General features: G+C 34.0%; 2 protein-coding genes across 2 annotated transcripts; one reads left to right on the top strand and one right to left on the bottom strand.

Annotated features, from left to right (window-relative positions):
• Positions 1-7,046: 7,046 nt before the first annotated feature.
• LOC133683190 (GLABROUS1 enhancer-binding protein-like) lies at positions 7,047-8,584 on the top strand. The gene has a single exon (XM_062106760.1). It carries the CDS (start codon positions 7,221-7,223, stop codon positions 8,364-8,366), a length of 1,146 nt encoding a protein of 381 aa, XP_061962744.1. The 5' UTR covers positions 7,047-7,220; the 3' UTR covers positions 8,367-8,584.
• A 1,925-nt stretch (positions 8,585-10,509) lies between these two features.
• On the bottom strand, positions 10,510-12,687 carry LOC133674449 (mitochondrial outer membrane protein porin 2-like). The gene is made up of 6 exons (XM_062095591.1): positions 12,600-12,687; positions 12,175-12,236; positions 11,834-11,950; positions 11,654-11,740; positions 11,009-11,229; positions 10,510-10,816 (listed from the first exon to the last, which is right to left on the bottom strand). The coding sequence occupies exons 1-6, from the start codon at positions 12,685-12,687 to the stop codon at positions 10,510-10,512; spliced, it is 882 nt and encodes a 293-aa protein (XP_061951575.1).
• Between the last annotated feature and the right edge of the window lie 7,615 nt (positions 12,688-20,302).

The following is a 20,302-nucleotide window of genomic DNA, read 5'->3' as shown; positions in this document are numbered from 1 at the left end:
GTTTTTCTATCTAACAGATAACCTATTTAAAATAAGAGGTATAACTTTATATTTATAGGGAATCTAAAAAACCCTATAGATAACAAAATATCTATTTGCCTTTAAATAAAATCCATATATTTTTAAAAAATAATTTTAAAAATTTAATCAATGAAGTCCCTACTTAATTATTCTAAGACTGAAATTATAATTTCTGAATTAAATACATTCTAGTGCTTCATTTCTAAAATTATTTTCAATCAAGCCATACTTGATTAATTATCTCAGTTTAATTTTTGACTAATGGTTCTTAATATGTGTGACCCATTAGGTTCCTAATATGTTGGTCTAAATATAAATTATAATTCTAAATAAATAGAATTAAATAAATCAAATAATTTAATTTATTATCAATTCAATAATTGATTAATTTATATTTAAAGATTAAGTACCACCGTCTAGTAACGTGTCATGATCTCCCAAATATTAAGACATTTACAAGTGGTTTGACTTCATTTTTCAATAACTGGTTTCTTAGTGTAATTATTATCCTTTCATCAATAATGTTTTGATTAAAACATTTTAGCATGAAGTGCTTCTGCCTTGTCAAATCATATTTGTTCACAATATTATAGTCATTGATATTTTGAACAAGATTTGAAACTCTTTGCAAATTTCATTTCACCTTACGCAAGGATTTCACAATCAATACTATTTGAGATCATGTGGAACATTTTTCTTAATTCACCTAAGGTAATGAATTATCTTTTGATCACTCAAATATCTTCATATAGTTTATGTTATATGCAATGTCTATCTATTTGTTACATTTACCAAGATAACGTGTAATAAGATCAAAATATAACACTTTCTATATAAGATAATTTAGTGATTTCAAGTCTAAGGATTACTTAGACAACTGTCACGTGAGTCTTTCCATAGATATAAGTAATATCTTCATATGGAATTCTCATGCGGGTCAGTTCAATGTACATGTCTTATGACTAACACCTATATATTAGTTCTAGGTATCCCTTATAACTTAGCTTATGAGAACATTTGCTTCTTTTCATAAAAGAAAAGTTCATAATATGTACTAGTCTTTACGACTCTAATAAATGTCCAATATTAAAAGAGCATTGACCAAGAACATTTAGGAACAATACTTTGATACAATAGAAATCTCATAATTATAACATCTTTATAATTTCCTAACAAAGTGTTTTTGTTTCATGAATTTTATCTTTACTTTAGATTTATTTATCAAACATTAAATTCATAAATTAAATATAAATGATTATTAAAGATAAATAATTCTTTTATTTAATAAAATTAAATATGTTCTACATAAATAAAATAGTGTCATGGCTACAAGGCATATAAACTAACAAACATTCTCCTTGTAACTAAGTCACCTTACCTTGTGTTTGGATACCAATTAGTGCACTCTAAGCATCAAAACATATATTTTCAAGCTCTTTAATTCTTTTTCTTACAACTAGTCACTTCTCATTTAGACTCCAGTATGGCAACACAAAGGGATGCAACATTTATATGAAAAATATCTTTATCCACGCTTAGAGAGCAATACGTTAACTGTAGTTCATGAAAACTCTTATCTATCCAAGGTTGTTTCTCTTTGTAAGTTGTAATTTCATGATGAGCTAATATAAAAAATTTAGTTATTTTCTCATATTCTCCTTCTCATCGCCAAAGAGCTAATAACTATATTTGAGAACTCTGAAAAAAAAAGAAGAAAAACTTATATTAGTAGTAGAAAAAATAATAAATGATAATAATAATGAGATCAAATAGCCTTATGCTTATATGGAAAGCTTTATAAATGTTGTTAGTTAATTGATATGACAAACTACCTTCTTCAAATCATTATATATCCCTAAGAAACTAAGATATTTTGGAAAAAATATCTATATTTTAGCAATTGCCATATGTAGATGAAGGATTATCCTCAAATATGAAAGTCATAGAGTCCCCCTCTCTATAAGTATGGATTACCTCTCTAGAAGGTTGAAATCCTACCAAGGAAGGTTCCTCAGGCCGAGGACCATAACCACTAGTAGTTATATAGTTCACAAAATTCAACATGGAAAGACGATGAAACCAAAGATGAGGATAAGAAGAGCTACTAAAAACAGTATTACCACTTAAATTTATATCAGTAAGAATGTTAATAGGAATTGTTGCAATATGCACAAGACTTGATGTAGTAGTGTTTGGGGTAACTATGTGTGTAAGACTTAGTACTTGACTTGGTGTGGGTGTTATTGTCATAGAAGAATCAGGAATGATAGGTTGTGAACTACACCTTTTCTTACTCCTCTAGTGTAAAACATACCTGCTCCCAACTATTTTCATATCAATGTTGGTGTCCATCTCACCACTCTTTTGCCGAGTTTTTTCTATTACCTCTACTTTAGGTTCTTTTATTGTTGTCTTTTTCTTCTCCCGAGACTATTACCTCTTCTCCTTTTGTGTTTTTTAAACGACGATAAGAAATTTGAAGCTTATTGTTCCTTCTAATTCAATTGTCTCAAAGAGGGGCCCATATATAAACAACATAAACAAACATCAATATAATAGTTATGCTGCCAAAAAGCAAGGAAGATGACAAATATCTCTTGTACCATAAATATTATCTTTAAGAGAATAACTTTCGGCCAATCAAAGAAGATAGTATTGGCAATTATTAGCAAGATTTCTGAATACATTCTCCTCGTTTGGGCTTAAAGGAGCGACATTATCCACGATAGATACTCTTCAAATTGGAGAATATCCACACACTTTTTTAGTAAGGGGTTATAGAACTACTATAACCCACTATAAACCAATCATTTCTTTACTGACAATAATTTACCTTGAAAAATATATTTCAATGGATTGTGTCCTTTTAGAAAAAAATTAAAACCATGCCATATTTTTGTTAGACTTAAAAGAACTAGACAAATTATCAATAATGAGAACTTGACCTTTAAGTCTCAAACACTTGTCAAAAGCTACCACGATTATCCATCCATTTAAGTGCAACTGACTAATTAACAGGTTATAGTAGAAAAACACATTTATAACAAAACCTAATAATGGAAAGTAATACCCAACTTAAACATACCTATACGAGCTATGATCTTAAAATTCTAAGCTATTGTCTTTGGTGTCTTATTTATTCTTTCATAGGAAGGTGAAGTCCGAGCCTCATACCCTACTTTCATGTTTAAGGCTAATTGAGTAATAACACCAAAAATTATAGTGCTCCTATATGAATCATGGGTTAAGGTTGGATAGATGGGGGTATGGAGAAAAAATATCTTTTATGAGAAGATCTAGCACCTCTACTTCCACTAGTGTGATGGGAATGAGAGTGCTTAGCTCCCCCACTTTTATTGGCAGAGGTACCACCTTTAGAGTCTCCTATACTATTTTTATTTATTTAGATAAACATATTTAAAAGCAAGTAGAAAATCACGAAAAGAAGAATAAGGTTCTTCACCTCCGTTTCTGCTCTAAAGGTTCACCTATAAATAATATGAAAGGAAGAAAAATGTGATGTTGAGTAAGAGGGGAGGTACTAGCTATTTATATAGTAGTAATTCTGTCGAAAACCATTATTAAAGTAAAGTGATTTTGGCATAGCCACGTGAAACAATGAATGAGTGGAAAAAGATTCCTAACATACTTGTTATTATCATAATGGACCAATATTCTCCATCATTGCTATGTGCATAACCATGCAAAAAGTGTCTCAAGATTCCTAACATTGCTATAGACTTTTACTCCCACAGCTATCAACCATGTTATCACCAGCATTCATAGTAAGTTCACGCTTTTCATGGATATATTTGAATATATCATCCATTATTTGTCTTTCCCTACTAAATTTAGTTTTTCGATAGAGTATTTTTTAACAATGTAACCATTAAAAATTTACCTAGGAGAAAATGATAATACAAAAAAAAAGTTTTGGCTCGGTTGGGTCGAAACCCAACCAAGCCTCACTAGGTTCAGTCTTCGCCCAATTCATCATCTTTTCTCTCTCTTCTCTCTCCTATTGTTTTATCATCCATCTCTTATCTTTCTCGACATGTCAAGCTATACATGCTAGCTTCTATGGCCTGGGCCCAACCAAACCTCACTAGGTTTGATTTTCGCCCGACTCATCACATTTTCTCTCTCTTTTCTTTCTTATTATTTTATCATTCATCTCTTATCTTTTTAAGGCATGTCAAGCTATACATGCTAAAACTTCATTTATACTTTAGCTATATTTGCGATAAGTTATTCAATAAATTGCCACTTTCTAGATAAATGCTTTGAACTTTTTCTAAAATAAGCTTTATATTCCTAAGTTTAAAAGAGAGGAGGGGATTTTTCTCACATAAAAATAGAAAAAAATATTTAATTCTTTCTTTGCACACTTTTCTTATATAATATCTATCTGAAAAACCCTAAATTAATTTCAATATCAGAAGGTTTTTTAGCAGGTAACACCCACTACCCAGCCTGTTATTATCCGCAAAGAAAGCCCATATCTAATGAAGTTTTTTTCAAGCTCCATCAAGTACCTTGTGTGTGGTTATGTGCGTCGGACTGATCTAACTAACTGAATCATAATGGACTGAATAATCAATGATCAGAACAGTGATTCAAATCCAAAGAAGAACAATGTAGGATCTTTTAGAGAACATGGCAATATAAGCAATAACGAAAGTGTTTCATGTACTCTGATGGCGCAAACTAACTGCAAAACCGAATCAGGTTTAGGCAACTACTGGTCAGTAGTTGAATTTCTAAACATAAGACAATGATAAGGCTAGTTTTGGTCTTCATTGCCAGTAATTGTGTACGTTTTGGATATGGTAAAAGCAATGAATCTTTATGCATTTTTTTTTTGGCAGAGCACCATTAACAGAAGGTAACGAGGGATCAGAATTGCATCAACTGGACAACATAACTGAAGAATAGAGAAACCTTCAGAGCACCAGAGAACGAGTCAATCCAATCCAAGGTCTATTGTCAAGGGCTCTGGCGTCAAATTCAGTAGAAATTAAGTTCGACTTGGTTTTGATTTCGTTCTGCAGAAGAATGACTATCATTCCATGATTATCAAACCTTGCCTTAATTGCAGTTAGATTGTCCAAAGTCCATGATCCTCCAACGATCAGAAAGTTCTTCTTTATCGAAAACCACCTAAAGACTAATGCTGCTGCTGAACTTTCTTCTCATGACCAAAGTAGTGGACGTATGATGCCCTTAGAAAGTCACCCTTTTGTTTCCTGAAAAAATTAGGGAGTTCGAATTATGTTATAATTCTCCTTCACTGTTGAGGCAACAACGCATAACAACAACAGCCACAAGCAGTGATCATGTTTACTTTTAGCAAGGTTTTTATCGTACAGTATGCTAGGAGTTTAACTAGGAATGACTGCACATATTCTTAACTAGTAGTGGTAAAGTAACTTGCAGGACAATCGATGCATCACAATTCAGCGTTGTCATGTTAATGCTTGCATGAAACAGGATAAATTGTCCAGAGTTTGCATCGAATATTTTCTCCATACCAAATGCAAGATGAGCTTCAGGGGATGATCAAAGGAAGATAGCGGATCAAAGCAAGAGAGAGCGGACCCAAGGAACACAAAAGACCAAAGCAGCATATTTCAAGAAGTAATGAACTTGATGCCGAAAGAGGAACTACACATGCAATGGAGCAGAAAGAAAATTAAGTTGACTAAATACTTGTTGAGAGTTTCTTATCAAAATAATAAAATAAAGTAGCAAGAGAGAAGCTTGGTAAAATAAAGGATTGTGCATGTGTTTTTCAAGAACAGAAAAACAATACAGAAAATCCTCCCCTTGTCGCTTCAGCATTGTTACATAACATATAACGAAAGTTGGAGTTCGTTAATTCTAAAAAAAACCAAGAACAATAAACACAACAAGGTTTTGGGAAAATTCCAGCCTGAATCTGATTGATAGATAATAACTGATTCCAATATCTCACAAAAATAGTTTAAATGGTTGTCCAAGTCAAATATCGGCTAAATAGAAAATGAAATAACTAGAAAGGTAAAATCTCTGGAACAGAAGCAATTTTAAGACGTTTTTGAAGGCCCGAATTTGGTGTGTACTTGCTGGAGATTGAAAGGGAAGAAAAAGAAGAAGAAGAATGATAGTAAAGTGTAAAATATAATAAACTATATATATTAACATATTAAAATTATCAAAAAAATATTTTAAAAAACATTAACTTTAAAAGTAGTTTAAAAAGAAAATTTAACCACAAAAACCTTTATATGATTAAGTAATCATGCGAGGATCTAATTGCAAAAAATGTATTACTATAAGGACTAAACTATAAATTTTATAAAATGCAAGGATAAAAGGTTTTCAAACAAAAATAAAATATAGGTACTATATTTTAAAGTCACAGGAATTAAAATGAAACTTTATCAAGGCTTGCATTAAATTATATTACATCTCATCATATTATAGAATGAATATAATTGGATTTTGACGGTTTGGGATATTTGAAAAAGTAATAATGATTATTTTTTATTTGAAAATATATTAAAATAATATATTTTTTATTTTTTAATAATTATTTTTAGCATCCGTGGGTTAAAATAATAATAAAAATATAAAAATTTAATTTAAAGTAAAAAAGAAATCAAATTTTCACCAAGCATAAAGCTCCGAGAATTTCGGCATCTGCGAATGTTAAATGTTAAACATTGCCTCAATCATTTGGTCCTTTTTCCTGATTGAAGACTTCCGAGAGATGAATTGTTAGTTAGTTAGTTAATGAAGTTAGTTATAATAGGATGGATGGGTCCTCCATGGATTTTCAGGCTTCTGTATATTTCCAATGATTTGAGTTTGAGGATTTAAAGAGAAGAGGACAACTGGATTGCATGGAAAGTGAGAATAGCAATGAAGGCTACTGTTTAAATAATCAAAGCAAAAGGTAACTCGAAGCGCCCAACGACGCCGTTCAGCGCTACTGGGAATATTATTTTATAATATCTGGATGGTTAAAAATCAAGATTACCGTGAGGAATCCAACAGCGAGAAGGAAATCGGCAGTCACCGTATCGGCCTTCCTTATAAACGCCTTAGAGGACGGTTTTTCTACCTGCCCTCGAACGCTCCCCTCCCTGCTCCCCTCCTGCTGCGAATCAAACTATCTTTCTTTCAAAACCCTAAAAACAGTCCCTGTCACTCTCTCCATGGCACCTAAACGCCCTCCTCCTGTTGAAGACCCGCCCTCTGCTTCTATCTCTGAAGAAGAAGAGGAGGAAGATTCTTCCAGCGCTGAGGAAGAAGAAGAAGAACAACAACAATCTGATGGTGAACAAAGACAGCCCTCTCCTCCACAACCACAAAACAAAACCCAAAACCCACCTCACAAGATAACCGAAACCACCACTCAACAATCTGAATCTGATTCGGAGTCGGAGTCGGCATCCGAGTCCGAACCCGACCAGATTGTCAAGCCTATAACGTCTAAGCCCATGGAGGAGACCCCACCAAAGGCGGCATCAGCAGCATCCAAGAAACCCAGATCGAAACCTGCTACAGCTGCTACCCCGGAGAAAACAACTGCTTTGAAGAGAGGTAACGAGACTGATCGCGAAGACTCGAAACGGGCTAAGAACAAGGAACCCGAACCTGAGAAGCCCGAGGATTCCAAAAAACAGCTCTTTCAAAGGTTGTGGACCGAGGATGATGAGATTGCACTGTTGCGAGGTATAATTGATTTTACTGCAAAGAAGGGTTATGACCCATCAAAGGATATGAATGCTTTTTATGATTTTATCAAGAAGTCTTTGCATTTTGATGTGTCTATGACTCAATTGAAGGATAAGATTTCTAGGTTAAAGAAGAAATTTGAGAATCATGTGAAAGGTAAAAAAGGTGAAAATAAGACTTTCAGTAAACCACATGATCAAAAGGGGTTTGATTTGTCTAAAAGTATTTGGGGCAGCGATGGGAGTATTAAAGCTAATGGGAGGAAAAATGATAGTGGTAATACTAGTAATAATAATAAGACAGGGAATGCGAAGAAACTAGAAGCATCTAAGCCTGAGTTGGGTATGGATGTGGGAGAAGAGGACAGAGTGGAAGTCGAGATGGGGAGAGGTTCAAGTGTCAAAAGTGTTTTGAAGTTTGAAAGCAATGTGAGTGTTGAAAGAATGGAGGATTATGTTGTGAGGATGGGACTGAATTTTGTGCATGGAACCGAGAAGGAGAAAATGGAAGAGGAGTGGAGGAAGTTGCATGTGGCTGAGTTGGAGCTGTTTTTGAAGCGGAATGAACTAATACGAGAACAGGCGAAGTTAATGCTGACAGCTTTTAAAGCTGAAAAGGATTAGGGAGGCCGAGAAGGAACATGATGGGGGGGTGGGTGGGGTGGGGGTTATTGTACGTAAATGGTCTTGTTAGTAGTTACTTTTTGTTTAGGTTTCGTAATTAGCTTTGAAACTGCAATGTGTAGTTTCTTAGATAGTGTTATCCTTGGTGCTTTTGTTTCGCTGAATTTTGTTTAACCCTCATTTAGTGGATATACTATGTTATATTTCTCATTTTAGTACTTCCTTTTTTGTTTATTTCTTATTTCTTAGTTATTTGTGTTTGATTAGTGGAATGTTGCTAATTTTTGGAATCATAGTATGATTAACATCAATAATTTGATTATTTGATGTTCATCCTTCATGATTTGGTGTGTTTTTCTGCACCAGTTTTTTAACATCCTTATTTGTATAGTTTATTGGGAAATAATTTGTGCTGTCACTATATAGTTTGGTGGTTATGTGAAAATCATCTCACATTTTGAAAAGTTTACCCAAATTATAACTTATGAACGTACCTTGTATTTGCATCAAGAAATTGCACAAAAGTTTAACGTTTAAATTTATAAATTCAAGGAGACATTCTGATGAAGTCAATATATCCTTGTTCCAATCGCCGTCTAATAGGTATGATTGGAATTAGATAGTTGACTTAGTTGTTTGATGCATATTTGGTGCAGTATGGTTGTCAATGGAAAAAAAAAAAAAAAGGGACAATGAGAGCAGAGAGAACATGTGCTGGTGTATTTCCAGTTTTGAAATTTACTCCAAGACTATACCAGAATCAAATTTATTTTATTTCTTGCTATCCCTCCAATTAAAACTGGATAACAACATTACAACAATGTGTATATGTGATTACCCCCCCTGAAAAAAATTGGCACACTTTCAATACTTCAAATTTCAGGTTGCAGTCAATTTTTTTGGGCTAAAAACCGTTGGCATTCTCTTGACTCTAATCCAGGGTAGCTCGGTAGGATATAAACTTGGAAGTTTTTGTTTTTAGTTTTTGACGTGGCTGCCTTGGTCTGATTCTGGGTTGTGTACCCGGAAGACTTACTAATTTCTTCAATGTCTATTATTTGCTTATGGAGTTGCTTTCAGATTCGAAAACTTTATGAATATGTTAGTTCAAATATCAATATTGATAACACACTGATAGGAATGTTATCGCCCTCGAGTACTCTGGAACTTGAAAACAAGCTTGGCAGATGATGGAAACTATTGGTGCCAGGGCAATCGGTGCGTAACATCTGAGTATTTTTGGCATATCAAAACTTATGCAGGATAATGTCCACTCCACACGGGATATATTATCTATGATATATAATTCGTAGGTTTGCTTCACTATAGTTCTGCTTTTGTATTAATATGTTGTCTTGTTGAATTCTATCTTCACTTGTTTGCTTGCTGGAAAGTCTTTTGAGTTATATGAAAAAAATGCTGCCGTAGCAAGCAGCTCCATGTAGAATCAATGGCATGCTTTATCAGGAAACCACTATGCCTAAAAGTAATCCGCAAAGCAGCAAATGCACTTGTTAAGAGTTTCTTGAAGGTCAAAATAACCAGAATTTGTGTTGGCAAAACAAAGCATGCAGAAAATTCCACCACTTCTTTATTTGTCAATCCCTTCAATGCATGCCCTTTTGCAAGCGAAAACAAAGAACTTCATGCAATATGCATTTCCATTGAACCAGGAAAGGGGACGGGCTCAGAAATCTTTGGTTTTTCATCTAGATGATATTACAGTTGGCACAATTGCTACTTAATATAGAACAAGCAGAAAAACCACTATAGTTGATTTTCTGAAGTACCAAGTCAAAAAAAAAAGCCAGATGATTTTCTTCTCCAAAGTGATGAATAAACGTTGTCTTGTTGAGAATGGGATGGTGTTGATTCTGAAAGGAAATAGGTTTGATTGAAATGAAATGAAATGAATTTTCTTCCTTGAATCATACTTATTAAGATCTTCTGTTTATAGTTTCTTGTGAGCAGTTGATATTCTAAAAGCAAGACAATGACAAGGCCCGCTTATGCCGCCAGCATTAGTAGCTGTATATGGTCTCGATATGGTAAAAGCAGCGAATCTTCATCGCCGTTCTTGCAGAGCACCAATTAATGAAGGATCAGAATCCTGGATAACCCAACTAAAAAATGGACAAACCTTTCAGAGCACGAGAGAGAGACCTAATCTGATTTCTGGAGTCTTGTCAAGGGCTTTGGGTTCAAATTCACCAGAAATTGTAAAGTATGACTTGGGTTTGATTTTATGATGGAGGACAGTAACCAGCTTCCCATGACTATCAAACCTCGCCTTAATCGTAGTTAGGTCATCCATAATCCATGATGCTCCAACTGCAAAAGCGTTCTCCTTTCTTGATAACGTCCGGCCGATCACTGCTACTGCTGCGACTTTCCTCTCATGATCAAAATAATGGATATAAGATGCCCTTAGAGAATCACCCTTGTTCTCCCTGAAAAGTTCCAAAGAAGAGTGAGTTGTTTTAAGTCTCTTCCTTCACAACTGACTGTTGAGGAAACAAAGCATAATACTAAAGCCATAAGCATGCAGTCACAAAATTAGCAGGTGTTTATCTACAATATGTAGGGAGTTTAACTAGGGATGTTCATTCATGTTTTTCATAAGTGCAGGTAAATTAACTTACAATATAATTGACCCCTCACAATTCAGGCTTGTCATGCTAATGCCTGCGTCGAACATGAGAAATTGTCTAGAGCTAGTATTGTATACTGTTTCCATACCAAATGCAAGGTGTGCAGTACCAACTGTTGCAGTAAGCTGAATTAGAGGGGAGCGAAGCAAAGGGAGTGTCATGGCTAAAGCAGCTCGTTTGTGGAAGTATTGAACCTCATGCAGAATTTGAAACTGCACACGCAATGAACCAGAAGAGAAGACGACTAAATTTCTCACTGAAAATGCGTTTGAACAATATGAGATTAGCAAAGAGGGCTTGATTCAATTGATTAAAGACAAAAGGAGAAAGTATAAAATGCAGATTGTTTGTTGGGATCTGAGGTTTATCTTATTTCTACCATAATTGAAGGAATTGCAGACTGTAAGCTGCATATCATGTTAAGAATAGCTTCATTTGAATTGCAAGATTTTGAGATTAGATCATGGTTTAACAAGTGACGAGATGTTTCAATGCTCTTATCATCTTCTATGGTTCTCATAAAAATGTGAACTCGTGATTAGTCATTTATCTGCAGGTTTTCATTTATCTTGATTGAATCTGAGTAACCTTAACATGAGAACCAAACTCTAGGTAAAGCCCAAAAACTGTCCTTACCTCTCTAGAGTTGTAATCTGGAAATTTCACCAAAACTGTGTTCTTCATGAATGGCCATGTTCTGCTCATTGTGAGAGTTGTTGAAATCTGCCATTATGCAAAAGAAAAAGACATCAGATAGGTAATGCATAATATAAAGCATAAAAGAACAGCTAGCTGAGTACCAATCCACAAACTCACCGGTAATTCCGGATTAACATCCACCTTAATAGTAGCATGAGTATCCTCAAGATTGTATTCTGCTGTAACACCTGCTTTCGATAGTTTCTTGCGTCTGGCAGCATACGGGGTAAGAGTCTGAAGAAATGCGAACATATTCAACTTTTCATCAACAACATTACAAGGATTAAAATCATAGCGTGCCATCTAGAATAACAAGTGATTTCTTTCTTTCTTTCTGACAATTTGAAAAAATGTAAAGGATTTGGTAATAAAAAATTATATAAAAAAAAACACAGAGCAAAGAAATTGAATATTGTTACTATGGTGGCAAACTACGCTTAAGAAAATCCACAACATACCAATCCAATATCACTACTGGTCGAGATGTTAAAAGACTGATTGATTCTGTAGCGTAGGAGGTCTGCAAAAAAATAAAACAAATCATTAAGAAGTTTGCAGAAAAAGTACCCTTAAAGTCTCTACTTGCTCAGAATTCATAGAACGAAGAATAAAAAAATGGTTGGACGTAACAGAACCCTGCAAGACAAAGGGATGATATGTTCAAGAGAAGAAACAGATAAAGAAACTTTTTTGTTCGTTGCTTCTTGATTCAACATGCAGCTCCATTGGAGATTTTCAAGAAAGGAGAAACACACAGAAAATCTTTGTTTAAAGTTGGCACTGAATATCTTTAATCAGAATGCAAACGAGTTTGACTTGAGAGAAAACAAGATACAGATCAAGAAAGCTTGCAAACAAGATGATGCATGAGATTAAAAAGTACCATATGCAAGCTTTCCAAAGTCAGAGAAGAGTCTAGGACCTCCGGTTTCTTTGCTTCTAGCGCTTTCTTGATGATCAGAGCTGTTCATTTTATGTTTCGGTTTAGAGTGAAGGTAAGAGAATGAAGAAGGATTCTCTATGAACTTCTCGCTAAACAAGAAGTTCCTCGAGAAACAAATGTAACTAAAGTTTTGGTCAAAAAAGAAAAAAAGAACGTTGCATTAGTTTGAATATTTATTACTTCATACCCAAAGAAATTATTTTTTAAAAATAAAACTTCCTAAAATGTTCAAGAAATAAATAAAAAATATATTAAAATCTTTAACAACAGTCAGCCATTAAATGTGAAGGTTTCTTGCATTGAGAAAGCGACCGCTTCGTCAGTTCCTTTCACCCTCCTCTTTTTTGTGCATCAGGTAGATTCAGGAATCTTTTTATTGTTTCTTTTTCTGGAAATAATATGCTATCACATTGCAATGTGACTACTTCATGTTTAGAGCAACTACATATCACCCAAGTTTCTGTAGGATATTAAAAATTTTATTTCACTGTTGAATTAGAAAGCTTCAACCGTCAGGCTCCCTGCTTGTATTGTGAAGAAGTAGCTTGTGTGTCTGTGTGTGTGTGTGTGTGTGTTAAAAATACGATTACTTGACAAGGCAAACTGACTGCTCAAGTGAATCAAGGTTTAGGTAAATGGTCATACGGACTTTTCAGCTCTTGGATTTCTAGACAAAAGACAATGGAAAGGCTAGTTTTAGCCTCCATTACCAGTAACTATATAGTTCTAGATAAAAGCAGTGTATCTTTGTTTAAGTTTCTTTCAAAGCCCCAGCAGAAGGTAATAAAAGGTCAGAATTCCATCATCTGGACACACAGCTGAGAAATGGATAAACCTTTCAGAGCATGAGAGAGAGAGAGAGAGAGAGAGAGAGATCAAATTTGATGACAGGAATCCTGTCAAGGGCTTTGGGGTCAAACTCACTAGAAATTGTAACGTATCTCCTGGGCTTGATTTAATGCTGCAGGCGAGTAGCCAGCTTCCCACGACTATCAAACCTCGCCTTAATCATCATTAGATCATCCATGATCCATGATCCTCCAACTTACAAATGATAGATAATAGTAAAGTAACAGAAACATCAACCTTAACAGAAGCATGAATGTCTTCGTGATTTTATTCTGCTGCAACACCTGCTATTAAGCCTAGCGCTTTCTTGCCAGCATCTGAAGCATCAGTCTGAAAAATGAAAGCCATTCATTTCTCATCAATACATGGCATTACATGGAAGGATTAATCATAATGTGGGAGCGGTATGTCAAATTTCATCTTAGAATATATAACAAGAAATTCTTTCTTTTCTAGTAGAGAATCTGAGACAAACAGTAGGAAGTAGGAAAAAGAAAAAAGGCATCAGAAAAAATTGAATTCTATTACTTTTGTGGTAAGCTAGAGTAAAGGGAGATTATTACAACATATCAATCCAGTACCATTAATAGTTGAGATGCTGAAGTAGAGATTAATTTTGTAGCTTAGAATGTCTACAAAAGTTGAAAAATAACAAACCATTACTATAGAGTATTTAACTGAAATTTGATAGAGATCCCATTATCAAGATCAGTGAGCAGCAAAGAAGTCAGGTAAAATGTGTTGAATTTTGGTACCAAAGCTGGAATAGAATTACATAGTAGTAATCTACTGCATTGCTATCTATCTGTTAGCTGATAACATTATCTAGATTAGGATATTTCTTTCAATTCATTTGTTTAAGCTTATCTAGGATTAGACTAGCTTATTATATAACTCCTTTGATAAAGGAGAACATAGCTGGTACATTTTTTTAGTGTTTTATTTTTCTTTAATATTTGTTTCCTTCTATAAATAAAACATTGGGGATGACAGTAACCAACTGAAACATTTTCTGTTCCTTATTCTTTCAACTGTAAAGACTTTGTTCTTTGTTCTTTTTCTCAGTTCATAAACATTAATATGTTCTTTATATATCAGTTTTTTACAACAATTGGTATCAGAGCTTCTCTAATCTTTGAAGGGTTTGTGAGTGAAAACACGAGAGAATAGTAAGATTAAATCAAAGCCTTTTGCTTTGAAGGGTTTGTGAGTGAAACACGAGAGATTAAGTGAGTTTTTTTTAAAAGCAATGGATTCTGCAAATTTTCCAGCAAAAATACCAGTGTTCACAAGGCAGAATTATGGTGTGTGGGCTGTAAAAATGAAAACATATCTCAAAGCTTTTGACTTGTGGGAGATAGTGGAGAGTGATAGGTAACCCACTCCACTAGGAAACAATCCTACGATTGCACAGATGAAATTTTTCAATGAAGAAAAGGCAAAGCGATTCAAAGCTCTTACTTGTCTTCATAATGCTGTGAGTTAAGAAATCTTCACAAGGATTATGGCTTGTAAATCTGTCAAAGAAACATGGGATAAATTAAAAGCAGAGTTTCATGGTGATGAGAAGTCAAGGAAGATGCAGGTTTTAAATCTTAGAAGACAATTTGAAGGTCTAAAGATGAGAGAAACCGATACCATCAAAGACTTTTCTTCTTAAATTTCAAAATTTGTGAATCAAGTGAAACTTTTGGGAGAAGATTTTCCAGATTCAAGAATAGTAGAGAAAGTTCTGGTAAGTCTACTAGAGAAATTTGAACATAAAATTTGCTCTTTAGAAGATTCTAAAGATTTTTCAAAAATGAGTCTGCAAGAACTGGTAAATGCATTGCAAGCTGTGGAGCAAAGACAAGCTTATAGACAAGAAGGAACAAGTGAATGAGCTCTTGTTGCAGTTTACAAGGAGAAGAGTCGGGCTAAGAATTTTTACAAAAACAATCAAGAAGAAAAAAAAGAAAAAGGGAGAGGTTGGCAATCCAATAACTGGCAACAGAACAGCAACAACATCTTCACTAAAGGGAAAGAGAAGAAAGAACATTTTCTTGCTTGCAAATACTGTAAAAAAACTAATCATCTTGAAGCCTGGTGTTGGCTCAAGAATGCACAATGCCGAAACTGCAAGCAATTTAGTCACATTCAAAGATTCTGTAAAAATAAAGTAGAACCAGAAAAACAAGCTCAAGTAGCCGAGAGTTCAGAAGTGGAGGAAGATTTTTTATTCATGGCTACAATACAGGAGATGTGTAACACAGCCAAGGCAAATGACTCATCATGGCTTATTGATAGTGGTTGCACTAATCACATGACTGCAGATCTGAACTTATTCAAAGATTTGGATAAAAGCTATATATCTAGAGTTAGAATTGGGAATGGAGACTATGTGAAGGTTGAAGGAAAAGGAGCAATTGAAGTAGAAACTTTGTCAGGTACAAAAACTCTTAAAAATGTTCTTTATGTGCCTAAGATCAATCAGAATCTAGTTAGTGTGGGATAATTAATTGAATCTGGTTACTCAATATTCTTTAATGATGGAGTATGTGATATTATAGATAAAAATGGAGTGCTACTGCTTTCTGCAAAAATGATGAACAAAAGTTTTAATGTTGATTGGAGAGAAGTATGTTTGAGTGCTAACACTTGTGAGAACAATGAATCTGTTCTTTGGCATAAACGGTTGGGGCACTTCAATTATGCAACTTTAAAGAGAATAGTTGACCTGCAGATGACTCACGGTTTACCAGATATACAGGAACAAAAGAGTATTTGTGAAGCCTATCAGTTAGGAAAACAAACTAGAGTTGTTTTTCCTGACAATGCATTCAGAGCACTGTCAAAACTCCAGCTTGTACAGATGTGTATGAGCCGATGCATAATGAATCATTGAATGGTTCAAAGTATTTTCTTCTATTTGTTGATGATTATAGTAGATTCTGCTGGATTTACTTTTTGAAATCAAAATCTTGTGTTTGCTGAGTTTGTTAAATTCAAAGCAGCAGTTGAACTAGAAACAAGAAATATGTTTGAAGATCTGAGGGGAAGAATTGGAATGTGTAGCTTTGGAACTAAGGAGGAGTGTTGAATTTTGGTACCAAAGCTGGAACAGGATTACTTAGTAGTAATCTACTGTATTGCTATCTATCTGTTAGTTGATAACATTATCTAGATTAGGATGTTTCTTTTAATTCATTTGTTTAAGCTTATTTAGGATTAGACTAGCTTGTTATACAACTCCTTTGATAAAGGAGAACATAGCTGGTATGTTTTTTTAGTGTTTTATTTTTCTTTAATGTCTGTTTCCTTCTATAAATAAAACATTGGGGATGACAGTAACCAATTGAGACATTTTCTGCTCCTTGTTCTTTCAACTGTAAAGACTTTGTTTTTTGTTCTTTATTTTTTTGTTCTTTGTTCTTTTTCTCAGTTTATAAATATTAATCTGTTCTTTATATATCAGTTTTTTACAACAAAATGTACTCGTTGAGAGTTTCTCGAATAAAGCGTTGAAAAAGTGAAAGAAAGTAAAGAAAAAGCCCTAGCAAGACAAGGGAGTGACTCTGTTGAAAGCAACACTATAATAGAACCAACTTGCATATAATCCTATTCTCTTCAGAACCAAGTATGGACCTTTGATGCTAGTTTTTGGGAAATTATGTGTGCTATAGTTTTTTTGTTGATATAGTTGCAATTTGAAATAGACAAGGTCTCCTATTTCAAATATTCTTTCATTCCTCTTTTTGTTTTCCATGCGAACCATCTTGTGCTCAGCAGATTGTAAATTGTCCTTAATTGCCTTTAGCATTTCTTCTCTAGTAGTCAAGTAATTATCAACAACCTCCACCATAGAATCTTTAAGGAAATAGGGTATATGAATAGGTTGAGGGAGCCCATACAATACCTCATAGGGAGTAGCTTTAGTTGAGGTATAAAAATTAGTGTTCTACCACCACTCAGTTAGAGATAATCATTTGATCCAGTTTGTTGGCACTTCACCTGTCATGCATCATAAATAATTCTTTAGGTACTTGTTAACTATCTCAGTTTATTTATCAGATAATTGCACCCACTAGTTCTTTAAATAATTCATCAACAAAAATATATGATATTTGTCTTTTATTGTAAGTTTATTTAGTGCTTTATAATCCACGCAAAGTTTCCATGAGTTGTCTTTCTTCATCACTAAAACAACTAGGGAAGCAAACGGGTCATGACTTGGCTGTATAATTCTATATTATAACATTTCAGAGACCAATTTCTCTACCACATCTTTATAGAGTTCAAATTATATGTAGGGCCTCAGACTAATAGGTTGAGCTCTATTATTCACAGAAATTAAATGATCTTGTAGCCTTGGTGGTGGCAAGCCTCTAGATTATCTAAATGGGTCCTGATATTTTTCTAGTAGTAGTTCCAGAGCAAGGTTCCTTTTATGTTAGGTGAAAGGGTAGAAGATATCAAATGCAACTCACCATCCACTTTTAAAATTAGCTTTAGACTGCATAAGTTGACCTCTGCTATCCAAGTATAATTGTCCATTAGATTATCGAATTATTCAAATATGTTAGTTTGTAACTTAATGGGACTATCCCCTCTAATCACCACTTCTTGTCCTTTTTAATTAAAAGACATCCACATCTCCTTGTAATAAGATACGATGTCTCCTAAAATTGCCAACCATTATATACTTAATACCATGTCACAACAATAATGAATACATAAGCTATGAATATATTCCCTTGCATTCTCCACTTAAAATTCTTACAAACAGCTGTACACAACATTGTTTCCTAATCAATTGCCTCCATTACTAATAGCTTGATTGTTGTAAGATCACATTGCAACTTCTTAGCTATGTTGGAGTCAATGAAGTTATGGGTGCTACCTGAATCCATTATAATAAAAACTAGGTGTTTATCCACCTTACTAGTGATAATGAGAGTGTGGAAACTAGTAACTCCTTCCAATGCATTGATAGATATAATAGGGGTCACTTGTTTAGGGTTAGGTTTTTCCTCAGCAATATTGTTACCATCCTTTACCTCCTTACCATCATCATCCACTATATATAAGGAATATAATTTTTTTATTTTTACATTTATGGTTTAGCACAAGCCTTTCATCACACCAAAAACACAATCTCTTGTCTTTCCTCTCATCTAACTCCTTATTCCTTATAGACTTAATGGGTCTCATAGTAGGTTTGCATTGGAAATATGGATTAGGAGTGGGTAATAAGTTATTTTGTGGCTGTTTAAGATTGCTAGTGTTCAATGTGAGTGAAATTTTGTAAGGTGTTTGATTATTGCTAGTCTTAGATTGAGTTATTTGATTGGTGTCTAATAAGACAAATTTAGTGTAGTTTTGGTGGGATCTTCTACAGGCTAGAGTGTTGTCTTGTAAACGTGTCAGGTTGTAGGCTTGATTTAAGGCTTTAGGTTCGAACATCTTAACTAAGTTCGTGATTTCCACTTTCAATCCTCTTAAGAAAAATATCAAGGCATGGTTATCACTGATTTCAGCCATGTTCCATAGTATATCAAAGTTCTTAATGTAACTTTTCAAATCTTCAATCTGTCTAAAATCCTTAAACTCTTCTTGTAAATCCTTCTGACCTCCAAACCGATAGCATATATATTTCCTTTACATATTCACCCCAAGTCACCTTTTGATTACCTTTTCTTTTCATGAAGTTTTAGTGCCAAAACAAGGTTATTACATCTAAATAATAGAAAGCTAACTTAAATTTTTTAGCCTCACGACCCAACCTGAACTTATAGCAAAATCATGTTGGCTGAATGCTTGATAGTCACTTTTTGTGTTAGATTCTTTAGGGGTATGTTGCAACTTCTATAAAAAAAAGTTTTGCTGGTGAAATAACTCACTAATAAGTTCTTTGAGCTCCTTAGACTTAGCTTCATGAATAAACTTGATAATTTTTAGTGATTTCATAACTTGTTTATATTTTTATAATTGTTTCTTGTTCGCAGCATGATTCCTCGAACCTCATGAGATCTTGAGACATAATGTCAGGAGTCATAGCTTGTGTTTGAAGATTTGAGGCTCTGCACCACTTGTTGCAAGCAGCACTATATTAGAACCAATTTGAATATATTTCAGAAGTACTAATCCAAATATAAAAGTTGTATTTGGTAGTGTCCTGCAATGGTGGTTGTATTGAAATCATGTATAAGAAGGAGAAGAAGGAGGGAGAGAGAGGGAGAGAAAGGGGGATTGCACTGATTAATTGATCATTAATTCTTTCATCATTTCATAATCATGCATTCTGTTACAATTTTTTGCATATATAACATCTTAGCGTTCTAGTAGAAAGAGAGAAAATCAGCCTTCTTTCCACACACGTGGCATTACTAAAAAACCGAAACATTAAACAAAACGACGCGTAGTAAGTGAATGAGGTGCAGCGCTTTACCAAGGCTAAACGATGCGTTTTTAGACAAAATGATTCGTTGTTATTTAGCAGAGAATAATGACGTTTATCTTCTTCTTCACTTCGACAATTTCAGTACATTTCCGTGGAAAAGGATAACAACTTTTATAAATTTAAACTCTTGACCTTTGTTTTTCAAGAACAGAAGATTCCACGTTCATTTCAAGTACAAATGATGAAGAACCTCCATTGAAGCATTTTCAAGAAAGAGAAAAAACACAGAAATCTGTCTTGACTCTTGAAGTTGTCCTTCAATCTCTTTCGTTAAGTATTTCAAACAAATGGAAAAGAATACACGGGAAATTCATTGCCATAAATATGACTTGAGAGAGAGAGAGAGGAAAAGATA

The sequence above is a fragment of the Populus nigra genome, chromosome 1 (assembly GCF_951802175.1).
Source record: "Populus nigra chromosome 1, ddPopNigr1.1, whole genome shotgun sequence".
NCBI lineage: Eukaryota > Viridiplantae > Streptophyta > Magnoliopsida > Malpighiales > Salicaceae > Populus > Populus nigra.
The sequence above is the reverse complement of the archived record's forward strand: the minus strand, read 5'-3'. Positions and strand labels throughout refer to the sequence as shown.

Coding starts and splice junctions, on each gene's coding strand:
- LOC133683190 (XM_062106760.1), top strand. CDS start 7,221: ATGGCACCTAAACGCCCTCCTCCTGTTGAAGACCCGCCCTCTGCTTCT.
- LOC133674449 (XM_062095591.1), bottom strand. CDS start 12,687: ATGAACAGCTCTGATCATCAAGAAAGCGCTAGAAGCAAAGAAACCGGA. Junction 12,237..12,599: donor CTTTGGAAAGCTTGCATATG/GTACTTTTTAAT, acceptor ATTTTTTTGCAG/ACCTCCTACGCTACAGAATC. Junction 11,951..12,174: donor CCAGTAGTGATATTGGATTG/GTATGTTGTGGA, acceptor GCATTTCTTCAG/ACTCTTACCCCGTATGCTGC.